The sequence below is a fragment of the Talpa europaea genome (genome assembly GCF_964194135.1).
Source record: "Talpa europaea genome assembly, chromosome: 3".
NCBI classification, from domain to species: domain Eukaryota; kingdom Metazoa; phylum Chordata; class Mammalia; order Eulipotyphla; family Talpidae; genus Talpa; species Talpa europaea.
This window is the reverse complement of record NC_140069.1, coordinates 50,511,891-50,526,264: the sequence shown is the minus strand read 5'-3', so window position 1 is coordinate 50,526,264 and position 14,374 is coordinate 50,511,891. Positions and strand designations below refer to the sequence as shown.

The window sequence follows — 14,374 nt, the reverse complement described above, 5'->3', positions numbered from 1 at the left end:
TTTGAATTTAATCCCTTCTCATGGCTGCCTTAGATTTCAGATTGTTTGGAAGGTCCCCAGGGTCATCCTCTGTGCATGTAAAAAATCTGGTTATGGTGTAAGTCAGTGATATTCTGATATCTTCCTGAAAAATCTGATTTAGTGGTCCCAGGGTATGTTAAGATTCAATCCTGCTTCATGCCTGATCTTCTTTAGCTTATTTTGTGTTGACATTTTTACAGCTGAGGTGAGGTAAAGCAGAAGAGACTTAAAAACAAAACATCTATTCTTCATGTGCGCTTTCCTTAGATTTGGTTTTAAAATTCTTAAAGTTGCTGCCAGGGGAGTAATTAGCAGCCCAGATAAAAGGCCACCTATAACAACTATGTGTCTGCAATCAGGTATGCATAAGAGAACTATAAATTTGATTAGAGAGCTACAAATAGTTTGCGGTCCATATTTCACTTTCAGAAGATACAAAGTTAAAAGGAAATTTTAATGAGAGAGAGCATGGTTTTTATCTCTGTCACCATCAATCATTATATTTTAGAGGCTCATATTCAGAGGTTCTTGAGAATGAGAGAGAGAATTTAAAAGGCAGAATTTAAAGAAAGCCCCTTGGTGACAAGGAATGTTATTTTATTCCATTGTGCACTCAGGAAAAAGGCGCTTCTTGATGTGTTGCTTCTCCTCACATCTCATTAACAGCAAGAGTCAAGACACAGCAAGTTTGTTCATCAATGAATGCAAAAAGAAGAGTTTTAAATCAATATATTAAAATAAGAAGGGATATCTAGGCATTGTTGGAAGTTCTTTCTTTGCAAAGGAGAAAATAGGGGAAAAGTATATTCCAGAGGTTCTGAGAGCTGTGTCTGGGATAAAGAGAAGGCTGCTAAAGAGGAGTCTGGGTCAGTGTCAAAGGCCAGAGTGTCAAAGTATAGACCATCCAGCAGAGGGTCAAGCTGGATAGGCAGGTTAAAGGAAAATGGTGTAAGTGGGTTTGGAAAAGAGTAGGGGGATGAATCTCCAGGTAGTTCCCTGAAAAACTGGGGTCTGAGGAAAGGCAGTCAACTTCAAGAGTGAAGTGTCTGTTTTCTTAGGCTAGAAGACGACTATTACAAGTGTGTAGTGAATTCAAAAAGATGTCAGATAAATTTTTAATCTGGTGGGCACAACTGTAAGTTAATATTCAAGGCTCTGATGGTGTGGACAATATCAGGAGCAGTCTCTGATTCCAGGAAGTTTGCAGAGTAGTTGGAGAGATCGCCTAAATACTTGTGGGCCTCACACCAGATTGCAGGCTCCGTGTTCAATAAGGTTGGTCTTCAATGTCTCTGATACATTCTTGATGCCGATAACACTTTTGGCTTTTTTAAGACTTTAAAATTGAGTAAGTGACAATAAGTTGTTAGAATTCCCTCAAAAAATAATTCTGGAAAAGCATACTGGAATCCTAAAATGGAAAATTAACATTTAGAAAGAGACTTAGAAATAACTTGATGAATGATGTTATGAAAGAGGCTTTGTGAATTAAAAACAGACTTTGAATGAGAAAGATAAGTTAATTTTTTAACCCTTTGAGGAAAATGGTTTAAAATTTCTTAAAACCAAAACTGTTTATTGTGGTTTCCCTGATCTAATTTACATTTATTATGATATACTATTTATTTTCCAATGAAACAGAATATCATATTCTTTGAAATAGCTGAATTAAATAGTAGCATATCATATTCTGAAGTTCTTCATATGGATTCTAGAAACATGTCAATGTTCACCACAGCTCCAAATAAGTCTCAGCATCTCCACATGGATATCCAACTGCCACTCGATATCTTTACCTATATGTCTAAAATGCATTTTAAACTTTATGTCCCCAAATAAATTTCACCTGATCCTCATCAAATATGCTTTCCCTTCAGTACTCAATATGTAGTCATAGCTCAGCAAATGACTCATGAGCTTCTCAGTTGTTCAAGACAGGAAAATGGTGATATTGTCATTCCTTTCTTTCTCTCATAAATCCAAGCCTAATTTATCAGATGTATGATTGATTCCAGCTAAATAATTTATTTAGAATCAGTCCAGTTCTTACCACCTCCACTATTCCAAGCCTTAAATAAGCCAGACCCATCTATTCATGATTGTTGAATAACCTCCAAAGACTCTTGGTGCTTTCAAGCTTGCCCTGCAGGCAAAGTGATTCTTTTTAAAGCAGAAGTCTTATCATGTCACTTCTGCTTCAACATCTTCCACTGATTTCCTGTTTTTCATCAGGGAGAAAGACTAGATATTTCAACACTAAATATTGACATATACTTGCACACTCATTTAGAACCTCCGTACATACTTTCTAGACTTTGCTTGCCCATTCTTTATCCTTAATCAGGTTTATCATTCATACCTATTTTGATATATTTTACTATTTTTTTTTATTCATTAGAAAATAAAATGAAAGCTCCACGAGGATAGAGGTTTGGTTTACTTTGTTCACTGCTCTACCCCCAGCATGGAACACAACTCAGGCCATCATGGGCATTCGCTATAAACTGTCCTGTATTTCACCAACCCAAAGATGAGTATTATTTTCTAAGTGTGGTTTTATCATATTAAATATAATTGAAACTTTCAAAGTTTTCTGCTAATTAAGCCTAATTCCTTTTGAATTAATTAATTAATTCCCATCTGAATTCATCTTATTAATTTAGATGTTTTTCTCAATATTCTTAACTGCACTGAGGATATTAGTCAGTTTTTGTTATATTTGGTGTTCTTGTTCTCTTTCTTCTTTTATCATTTTTTTATTACCTTCCTCCCAAGGGAGTCTTCTTTTTCCAAAGTAAATGTAGTATGGTATTTCACAGCTCTTTCCCTTTCTCTTTTTATTTACTCAATCCAATGTTAGCATTTTATTTTTTTTAATTGAGGCAATAGTGATTCACAACAATGAATATGATTTAGGGGAATAGGTTCACACCTCCTCAGATGTGTGTCACCACACCACACTCACAACATTAGCAGTTTAAAAGCTTAGTTTAAGTACCACCTACCCCATTAACATTTTCCCAATTAAGCCAGATTTTATTTACCATCTTATTTGAATTATGTAAGTTAGAGTATTAGTTTGGTGTTTCATTACATGCATACACTAGTGCATTCAGTTTAGTTCAGAGAAACATTTGATGAGTGTCTGTGTTTTAGTTAGATGTAACTTTCTTCCAGAAAGTGTTCTGGGAAGATTAAATTATATAATATTTAACATAAAAACAGAAAGATGAATGCTCATGAATCTGAATGTTTTCTGAGTCAATGTGAAAAATTAAGAATTCACTTACTTGAATCTTTTCTCATTGTATAACATGGTTCAACTGGATTGACACCATCAGAGATTCTTTTAATAAAGGAAAAATATATTTCTCCATTGGGTGTTTGGAATAATTTAAAAATGTAGAGAAAAGAAGTGACACGAATCACCTTCTCTAGTTTCCCCCAGCTGCTTGCATATTCAAAATAACCTCCATAGGATGTGAGGGCAATCTGACTATGACATTTGTCACCTTGTTGATCACCAAATTTGATTCTGCTGATCTGGCTGGCTAGACAAATGTCCCCTCCCTCACTTCTCCATGAGCATCTCACCCCAATCTGTGTGCTCAAAGAGGACAGCCTTCCCCAAATATAAACAGATCATTTTTTAGGTCACGGGTATAGGAATAGCTATGCTCCTGTGCTAGAACCTCCGAACAAACTCTCAAAATAACCTCCATATGGCTGTTGGTAGTGCAATATTACTGAATAATTTGGCGAGGGCTGGGTTTTTTTTTTTTTTTCAATTTCCTTCCTTTCCCATATTCAGTGAGCCTTTGGGATCAGCTAGATCTCAAATATCACTCAGCAAGTAAAATTTGAACTGCTGCTGTGGCTTCCAATCTCCTGAATCAGCTCTAGTCTCTTCTCTTAACTGGTCCATCTTCCTTAAGGTTATTTTGTAAGAATCAGGGACTTTTCAGTAGTATTTACTTAACAAATATCTATTGATCACACACACATGCCTTGGTCTCTGATGGACACTTGTGTAATCTCTGAGGATACTATCTTTCATTGGCTTATTCACTGTTGAGACTGAGTCACGAGAAGGTGATTGTTGACTCACAAGCTTAAAGATAGGATTTGCTAGTGTTTGTAACAGCATTTCCTCTAGCAAGGTCTCACTAGTCAGTATAAAATTAATCCTGATTTTATTAGAACACGTTACCTATATTTATCAACCCCACTGGTACTCCACTTCAAATATTCCACCTCTTATTGGCAAATATTTATGAGCATGCGTCTGTTATCACAACCAGCAATGTATCTGGACAATTTTCAGCATCTCATTAATATTGATTTCTTTTAAGTTTTATTTTCTATCCTGAGATGAACAATGAGAATCACTCAACACTAGCCACTAGCTTGTATGTAAAACAAAAGTTCAAGGAAGTCAATACCCAAGAATCACCCTTGACCTGTAGCCTATGAATAAATGCTTTACCCTTTCATTTCTTGAAGTGGACACCTTTCATAATGAACCTCAGAAATTCTTGTGAGATGGAATAGCAGTTTCCTGTATGGGAGCAGACTCTTGTCCCTCTCTCTTGTCCGCTACATCAAACAACAACTTGCACATAAGCCTCTGTCTCACGAATTCTCTATTAGAGTGAATCAGACTAAGCACTACCTAATCCTAATATATACAGCATGATTTTTTTTTTTTACTTTTTTCCAAGGGAATATAGTTATCCTGTTGTGTTCTTTAGAAATTTGCTTATACACAGGCCTATTTTCTTTTATCTCCAAGGTGAATTAATCACTAAAAAATACTTTAAGAAACCTCTTCTAGAGCTTACAATATGACAAGCTCAACCTAAGCCAGGCTTTAGGGGCATAAAAATATGAAGATAAAACAATCTTGCTTTTAAGACACTTGAGGAGTATTGAAAAATGCAGAAATATAAATAAACAAATATAGTAAAGTAAGAGCTAGGTAAAGATTCACATAGGTTTCTAGAAAGGTGGAAAAAACTTCTAAAAAAAAAGGAGACTCTAGAAAGAATAGCTAGGAATAAGTCAAATGCAAAAGGGAGAAAAGTAAATTCTTCCAGACATGATTGTAGAATGACACAGAGGCTTAATAACAAAATATCTACAGAACAGTAAAAATAGTTTGGAGTTTATGAAGTATAAAATTCATGGTAGAATATCCAAGAAGATGAATTTGCAGATGGATAAGGGTTGTGCAATAGAAAAATTCAAATGACTTGGTAAGGAAACCATAACTCATCTTTAGGTGATGAGAAGCTAATAAAAATGGTAGTTCTTAAACTGTTTTAAGTCAAGAATTATTTTGAGAATCTAGTTGAAGTTATTGTCCCCTCTCAAAGAAAACTAGCATATCCACAAAAACTGTCATTCCTTTTTTTGGTGAAATATTTCAGACTATTAAAATCTGTCTTTGGAACTATTAAAATAGTTATGTTAAGATCTCTTGTACTAAAATATTTAAATCCCAAGATAAACATGATTAGACTTGTTTTGAACATTTTGATAGCCATATAGAAAATGGAATATATTTGGAGAGCAAGTATCTAAGTAAGGATATTAGTGAAAAACTAAAATCGAGGGAAATAAAGATGAGCAGCAAAACTAAAATAGCAGTATGTGGACGTAATAGATCCAGGACACCTCTTTAGAAAATATAATCAGCAAAACTGGAATTGGCTAGTCATGTGCAATGAAAGACATGTTGATTTTGAAGGTAAGTTTGCTTCTGGACATGTTACCTTTGAGATGCTTATTAAAGATATGGGTGAAATGTAATTTAAATTCATCAGTCTTTAACTGATGACTCTTTAACTGATGGGATCAAAAAGATTTGAAAGGTCCCAATCTATTTGTGGATAAAACTGTAAGAGTATATTAATTAAATAGTTGAGGGAAATGGTATAGAGTGCAGAGTGGGCCATGGACAGAACTGAATGGAAAAATGCTGTTTAACGGTCTTAAAGAAAAAAAAAAAAACCTTTAAGAACAGCAAAAAAACTTTAATAGAAGTAGGCAGGAATCCAGGAAAGAGAGGTGCTATAGAGGACAAACGATGTCAGCCCCAAGGATGGGTAAGTGCTCATAGACGGTGTATTTAAAAGTCACATAAAAACAAGCTTTGAAATGTTTTCATTGTATGGAGATGTTCTAAGCCTTATGTAGGAGCTAGGGCCTGTCACCCTCTATGAATTGGTAAAGTAGTAAATACAGGTCAGGGAAAAGATAATTCTTTATGTGGTATGGGAGAGGGAGTTGAAGGTTTTTTTTTCCTGGTTGCATAAATTTTCTAAATTATTTAAAAAGGAGAGATGGTATTTCTGCAGAAACTTTGAAAGGAATGGAAGGAAGGCAACCAAGATGCCCAAGTTTAAAGATGGATACCATTTATTTTACTTGCCAATCCATTTTACTTGCCAATACCATTTATTTTACTTGCCAAGAAAATAGAGGGGAAAAGGATGTAAGTAATTGAAGAAAAAGTGAGTGTGTCAGAGAACAGAGTGAGGACTTTGTTGGAGAACAGAACATTGGAATTAATAGATTTCTGACTGGGTGCTTCTAAGTCAGTCCTTTTGTTACAGAAGGCAAAGCAAAGGGAATAGCTACAGATTTGAGGAGAATGGGGAACTTTAAGATTAGTCCCTAGATACACATAAACACCAAATATAATCTAGACAGTACTGTCCCTTGAGTTGAAGAAAATGTTAAGCCTTAGCAGAGTCTTCCTTCTGTAGAAAGAATAAAGAAGAAAGGTCAGTACCTACAATCCTTTGTTATCTGAACAGAGGGATCTGGCAGCTTTCATTAAAAAAGATAATGTAATATTCTTAGAGGGAAAACAGAATTTTGATTTGGTTCTTTTTAGAGATGAAAATAATTTCAATTATGACAAAAAGGAAGAAGCAGCATTTTTGTTTAGGGGTGGAGAATATAAAAGGACATTTAATATAGGGAAGGAGTTTTAGAAAGCAAAAAGGGTTGGGTATATGAGTAAAACTGTTATAGTATATAAAAAAGTGACTTAACTTTTATTAGGATTGCGTTTCCCGTACTTGTCCACGCAGCCTTTGTTTGCCTAGCTCCTATTAACCTCTACAGAAGTAGTGCTGGGTGGATTACAGCTTGGGAAACATTGGCAGAGCAGTCATGGATAACAGAGTTGTGAAGCATTTTGCAATAGAGCTGATGCCAAGTCATGGCTAATTCAACTCTCAGGTATCTGAAGGGCAGTGTTTGGACAAAGATGAGGCAGCTTCAAGGCCACCCAATTTGTTGGGTTGCTTTCATGGCCATTTGTCTTTCAACTCAGCTAAATTGAGAACTCTGTGAAATCTGGGACAGATAATTTCCTTGAATCAAGACAACATTTGGATTAATGTTAAGCATATTAATAAATGTAAATAAATATTTTTATTGAAGCGTGCAGTGAGCAAAAGAAAAATTACATCTTAGCTTTTATTTCTTCTTTTTGCCTTTGTTGAAGATTTATTTTCCGTTTAGGTATTCAACACAATGTTAAATATCCAAATATGTTGGCGCATATGTCAAATTTTAACAATTTTTGCTTAATATCTTTTAATATCTCTTGTACCTAAATATTCTTTCTCTTTGATAAATTTGTTAAAAGGACACTAGACAAGGAAAACTCAATAGAATATTTGATATGACTGATTATTGAACATAGGTATTGTAATTATTAGAAGTAAATAAAATAAGAAGAATTGGACAGATTTGAGAAATAGCTAAATCATTCATATAAAAGTGGTATTGTTTTTCCAAAGTAAAACTTAAAAAGGTAACTAAAAGTTCAAAAGTATATATATATGATCAACAAATGTTATGACTCTCAGGAAATTGCCATTGAGAATATCTAAATTAGTTTGTATAATGTAGTAAATATGGCTTTGTGCATAGAAAGTAATATATACATATAAGTGAATAATATTATAATTTTTTACTTTTTAATTAATATAATAAATTCTTCACTCTTCTGTATATTTTATTCATTTCTTTACAATTACACAGTAGGTAGAGAGACATGCATGTATGCTTGATCATGTGAAATCAAATGTCAGTTATTATGTGTTTCCACTGTGTCATGTAAAATAGTTGAAAATTTTAACTTTTGAGCCTGGTACAGTTATGAATTATACTGAAATTTGTCTTTTAAAAATATTAATGCTATATCTTATGTTTGTATTAATAGTCTGCTATGAGAGCATCTGTCAATAGCTATATACAAGATTAAAGTAAGGGCACTGGTAGAAAGTTCCAATTCTGGGTTGTTTGACATACTGTCTTCCCACAATAGCAGAGCTTGTTCTGCTATTCTTAGGACAGAGTTGCAACATTTGTTGAGCTCTACCAGTTTTAATAGAGTGATTTCACAGTATAAAATAAATTCAGACGACTTGTGTCAGATATTTTTATTCTGCTTTTCTCCTTCTAGAGAGGAGGATAGGGTTCCGAAATATATTGTCATAAAAATACCTATATAATCATAAGATCCAGTGTCTTTGGGCAGTCACATGTACTAGAACTTTTTACTTCCATAGTCAAGACTTACCTTAATCTGCAGACTTTTAAGCTCAGGTTGGTTGATTTGGAAACTCATATTTGACTAACCTTTATGTAGTCCTGGAAACCTTTCCATGACCCCAGACCCAGAAGTCAGAAGAGCACTCTGCTGTTTGGACTCTTGCTTTTTTCCACTCATTTCCCCATTGTATTTTCAGTGAAAATATTTGCTTATAAACCTTCCTGTAGTCAGGCTAAGATGAAAAACAGATGCTATTTAAACTAGTCTTCCCAAGTATACCGGAGAAAGATGAAAGACTTTTTCTTCATGGTTAGAAAAGTAAAAACACTATATTACAAAGGATTTGGTAGACTTTAGTTTCTACTTTGAAGAGGCATGTCTCATATTAGAGTCTTGACACCCATAGTCATATCTCCAATAGTATGTAGCTCTTATTTCACAATTCAACATCATTACAAGTTTCAATGACCATTTTTAATTTAATTTTTTAGGCTTCAAGGAGATAATCTGGAAGAAAGGTCAGAAGAAGCATCACAAATACTTCATTCTCCAGATGAAATAATTCCAGATTCTTTGGGTAAGTTTTAAATCCAACATTGTTTATTGCAATTTTAGTGGCACTGGACTATTAAAAAATATATAAAACCAAACATCTTCTCCAACACCAAATCATTGTTGCTGCCTGTCATGTGTCCACCACCCCTTGTGTCAGAAAGTTAAGGGAAAAGGAAAAAAGGAAGCAAGAAGTGTGACTTCTGAGAGCAGTCTCTTGATGCCCGTGCTTTTTTGAAGTACAAACCAATCACTACATATGTTGTCTTTTCCAAAAATTATGTAGCTAATTCCATCTTGTTCTTAGAAATTCACATGTTTCTTCCCATTCCCTTCATAGATACCTTCAGGCTTTTTGAGTAAAAATGTCAATATCATACTTGATTTCCATTCCTCTCTCAGGCCTATATTGAATCCATTTAAAATCACATGTCAGTGTCACTTCAGAATTCACTATTCAGGTAGCTTCTTCATACTCCCTGAGACTGCCTAGTCTATACTTTTGTTTTCTTTGTTCAGAATAACAACCCAATAATAGGTCTTCTTGTACTAGCTCACCCTTCTTTAGCTCATTAACTTTTGAAAAATAATGGTGCTTATTTCATCCTCCTTCCCTATAGGACAAATTCAAACTCCTTAAGTTCAGGGTACTTCCAAATATTTGCTGAGTAAATAACTAGATAGTAAACAAACAAACAAATAGGTAGGTAGATAAATAAATACACAAACATATATAATGCCACTATAATGTATGTAAGTAAACTATATGACTGCTTCATCATCCAGAGTTTTAGCAAGAAGCTTTGAGTACATCCAATTAGAATAGCTAAAGGTAAAACCATATAAAAATATCTTCCTTACATCTGAATAGAGGGCATCTTAAACAAGATGCAAAACATTTCTAACCAAAAAATAAATAATTGGAAACTTTACCTGTAACTTGGGTTTAATTACCTACTTTACCTGTAACTTGGGTTTAATTAAGAAATCTGGCAAAGTCAAGTGCTGGTGAAGACAGAGATGAAAGGGAAAGCTATACACTGCAGGTGGAATGGAAATGATTTTGGAAAGTTTCTCATCTTAAAATCTTGAGCATTTTTATACTCTAAAATGCATGAAACTCCATTTTCAGGTAAACATCTTAGAGAAACAAGTTTTTTCATATCTTAAAATGTGACCAACTCTTCTTAGACTCATGGACATGAAAGTGGATACATTGAGCAATAAACAGTAGGAAACTGGATTTCAACTGCACACATATGTATGAAATCAGCGGCAAATGTTGATGAACAACTGTGTCTTTATGAAAAAATCATGATTTTTAGAGATTGATAGTTTCTATGCAATAAATATTCTCACTGTGACTAATTTCAAGCCACCGATCTGAAATGACATTTGGGTCTCTATATCTGGTATGAGCAGGTTGTAACCCATACCTGAATCAGTTTTCAAAGCATTAATTTTTTTATTGACCCAGAACAAGTCCTAGAATGACATTTTTTCTAAAGCTCAAATCGAAATGAAGTATTCTTTAGAAAAAAAAGTTAGTGATAAAAAATTATATTTAAAGAATGAGAAACTCAAAATGATGGTTATCCTCAGCAGGTAAGATAAGCAAAGAGATGGGATAAAGAAGGAGCTCACAGGTTTGAAGGTTATTAGAAATGTTCTAATTGTTAGGTGGTGAGTGTGGGGTGTTTTTTAAATCATTTTACTTGGTAACTTAGATATACACTATTTTATACTCTTTTATATATTTTATACATATATATATTCTATATATACAAATCTCTCATAGTACTGATGACATGAATCACCCTTATGTTAGACCTTTATTTAACACTGATAATAAAGCTGAGCAATGTGTCATTAGCAGCAGGAAAACTGGTCATTTGTTGATATTCTTTTAGCTCCTAGAGGTAGCCTGGTTTCTCCTTACTGATGGTCTTGAATATATACCTTTACTAAAACCATCTTTCTCTAACTTGTAGTTAAGTTCTTTTTTTTGACCTCTGCTTTTCAGAGCCTGTGGTCTAAGAACATGGCAAGTCTCTGGTGGCCAGCCTACACCAATATTTGTCCTTTATTTCAGCCCCTAATTTTTTTTTTTTATTTTAATTACTGTTTGTGTGTTTTTTCTTCTTGCCTCAGTTGGAGTTATGCTTCTTGAAGTTTTCTTGTGTTTGCCATCATTCCCAATATAAAGCCTGACCAAAAAATAATTACTTAGCTACTGGCTGATTAAAAAAAAAAATTCTATCAAAACCACACCATTCCAATACAAATATGTAGCTACACCATTCACATTTACCTTATAAATGAGAATTATAGGGATTTTTTTTTTTACTGTTAAAAGGTGCTTCAATAATATGTGATTAATTTTACTTATTAGCATCTACTAGGAAAAAATTGTATTCATTACATTTAAACTTTTTTGGAATGTTATATTCTGCATTCTTCAAATTCAATTATTAGAGCTAGTCAGCAAGTTCCAATGTGTGAGTTTCTAATTCAGTACATTCTTTTTCATTTAAGGTTGTCAAATCATTAGATCTAATAATTGAATATTTTTGGCACCATCCAAAAATGCTACTGTTATTTTTATGTCAACTGCATGAATGTTGAGCTTAGCTGAATAAATGAGTATAATTTATACATAAAATTCTGTGGGGCACAAATAGCATATATAAAAATAATGACAGCAAGAAATGAATGAAGTAAACATTGTGGTAATCTCTACAGATTTCTAGACTCCTACCTTGCCTGCCTGATTAACCACAGAGACTAAATTCCTAGTCCCAGTATTGCCAGAGACTTAGATTCTATAAAATATTGATTTATCTTTCTGTATTTCAGTTTCTTCTTCTCTAAACTGAGTGTATAAGATAAATGCTAATATTTAGCAAACTTAGAGACTTATTTTCCCTTTCATGTGTAAAAAAAAAAAAAAAACCTCAAAGAAATCACAGCTTATGTTTTTCAAATTGTGCATATTTATCAAAGAAACTGCTATGACATAGACAGAGCAAAACAGTTTACACATATGTATCCACTAATTATTGTTATATGAGCAATGTACTGAGAATACTTAAAAATAATGAAATGCACTTCCTCCAAGTATAAAACACTAAGGTTTTATTTTTACAATATCTATTGATTGCTCCATCAGCTTGTTAGATTGCTGTTCTATAACTAGGTTCAGACTTAAGAAATTTCAATATTGTCAGATATGTAAATTCACAAATACTCTGGAAAGATTTTATAGTTGTCCTTCTAGACTAAGACCTGTATCATAGACCTTACTGGATATGACACCAATGGCCAGGAAAATTAACCAAAGCAAAAACAGAACAGACTATAAAACCCAAAAAGTTACTAATATACTCTTTTCATAAGTATTTATTTCTGTTAAAAAATTGATAAAAAATTTAATTTCAAGAGAGGAAGAATCAGAAAATTATCTTTGTCAATTTTATTTGAAAGTCCCTAGTAGAGTACCTGGCATAAATTATTTGTTGGCTGAGTAACTGTACAGATACATAAATAAATGGATGAATGAACTTATCAATGCATACATGCAAAAAGTCAAACATAATGACAATACCTCTTTAAAACTATTAACTACTCACTGAGAAGAACTTAAAAACTCACTTATAGTATAATATTTCTAACTTGAAAAAATCAGCAATTCTACCAAAAAGTGTTTTTTTTCCTCCTATATAAGAAATAACCCACTTTATAATATAAAATGGAACATTTTCATAGATAATGTTATTATTTATTCATTAAGTCAATATTCTGCTCAAGAATTGCAACACAAAATTAAGCAGGAAAAATATTGAATGCCAACTGAAATACCACTAGTATTTATTCACAGTTCTATAGAATATAAAACAGTCTTGAAAATTTTCATTATGTTAATTTGTACATCCAAACTTATATCTGTCACCCTTATAATTGGGCCATAGTAAACAAGGGTTCACGTATTCTTTGTGAGTTGATTAATATTATGTTAATGAATTAATACTGATTTATAACATTATATATGATTCAGAGGTATAGGTTCACACCTTTAGAGGTATGTTACCACACCACACTCACTAAGAAGGCACCCGTAATATATTTTAATTTGAATAATTCTACTCATATACACTGGCCTTATTATAAAAATTAGCTTCTTTTAAATGTCTGTGTTCTATTTTTTTTTTTTAAAGATTTATTTATTTATTTATACAAGCACTGGGTACAGTCAGAAGCGCAGGAGGGTGAGAGAATTCACCAGAACCAGAGCGGAGAGCAGAACAGGTAGACTGACTGAATACACTGCTGAGGGGAGCAGCGGGTCGCAGAAGAGGTCTGTGCGCCATGTGGGACCCTCGCCCTGCCTCTGGGGATTGAACCGGTGCTGCAGAGGCTGCGGGCAGCTTCTCAGCCCCGTGCTCAACCGCTGCACCACTGGGGAGGCCCTGTGTTCTATTTTGAATAAAATAGATATTATGTATCCATTTTGTATAAAACTTATACATAATGTGAGAACATTTGTGTTTCTTCTAAAGTTAATTTATGGTAGAAAGAATTCTGCATTTTAAAAAAATTTATATTTCAATCTAAATAAATTGTGTGTTGTGGGATTTTGTAATTTTTTTTGTTATAAAATTCTAAATTATCAGCGCTACAGAGAGCTCCACAGTTCAAAAGCTGTGAGAATGGATTTGTGCTGTTTTTCATTGACTCCTTGGGCCTGGGTGACCATTAGTGCTTGACTGATTTAATGCTCTGTTTTTCTTCCCAGAACACACATTTTATGCTGCAGAAAAATGTGTCCATATGTTCATGCATCTGAAGGAAATAAGAACTCAAAAGGCTCTGATAACTCAATTGTAGAAGTCTGTAGTAATTTAAAATACCCTTTTTAACTAACTTTTCATTTAAATAGAAACTAAAACTCACTATTTCTAGATGTTCATATCTCTCTCTTTTTTGCAGAATTCATTATCATTCACAGAAATCATTGTTGTTATAATTAATTTAACCAACAGACGTATGGGAGGTGTTACCATTGAATTCACATATTTGAAAGTCAGTAGTCACTCATTAATCTAGTCTATCTAAATAACCATAATATCTTGTTCATACATTAAATACATTAAAATAGAAAACTACTACCTTTTAATAATATCTACTCTTTTCCAAACTTTTCAGAATTTTCCACTCCATTTAAAAGAA

General features: G+C 33.3%; 1 protein-coding gene across 1 annotated transcript in view; it reads left to right on the top strand.

Moving 5' to 3' along the window:
- LOC311168025 (uncharacterized protein C8orf34 homolog) overlaps positions 1–14,374 on the top strand; it is a gene marked incomplete at both ends in the record, with an annotated part of 338,634 nt that overhangs the window by 246,175 nt on the left and 78,085 nt on the right. The window contains 1 exon segment of the mRNA XM_084229301.1: positions 9,088–9,173. Coding sequence (XP_084085427.1) covers positions 9,088–9,173 — 86 coding nt within the window.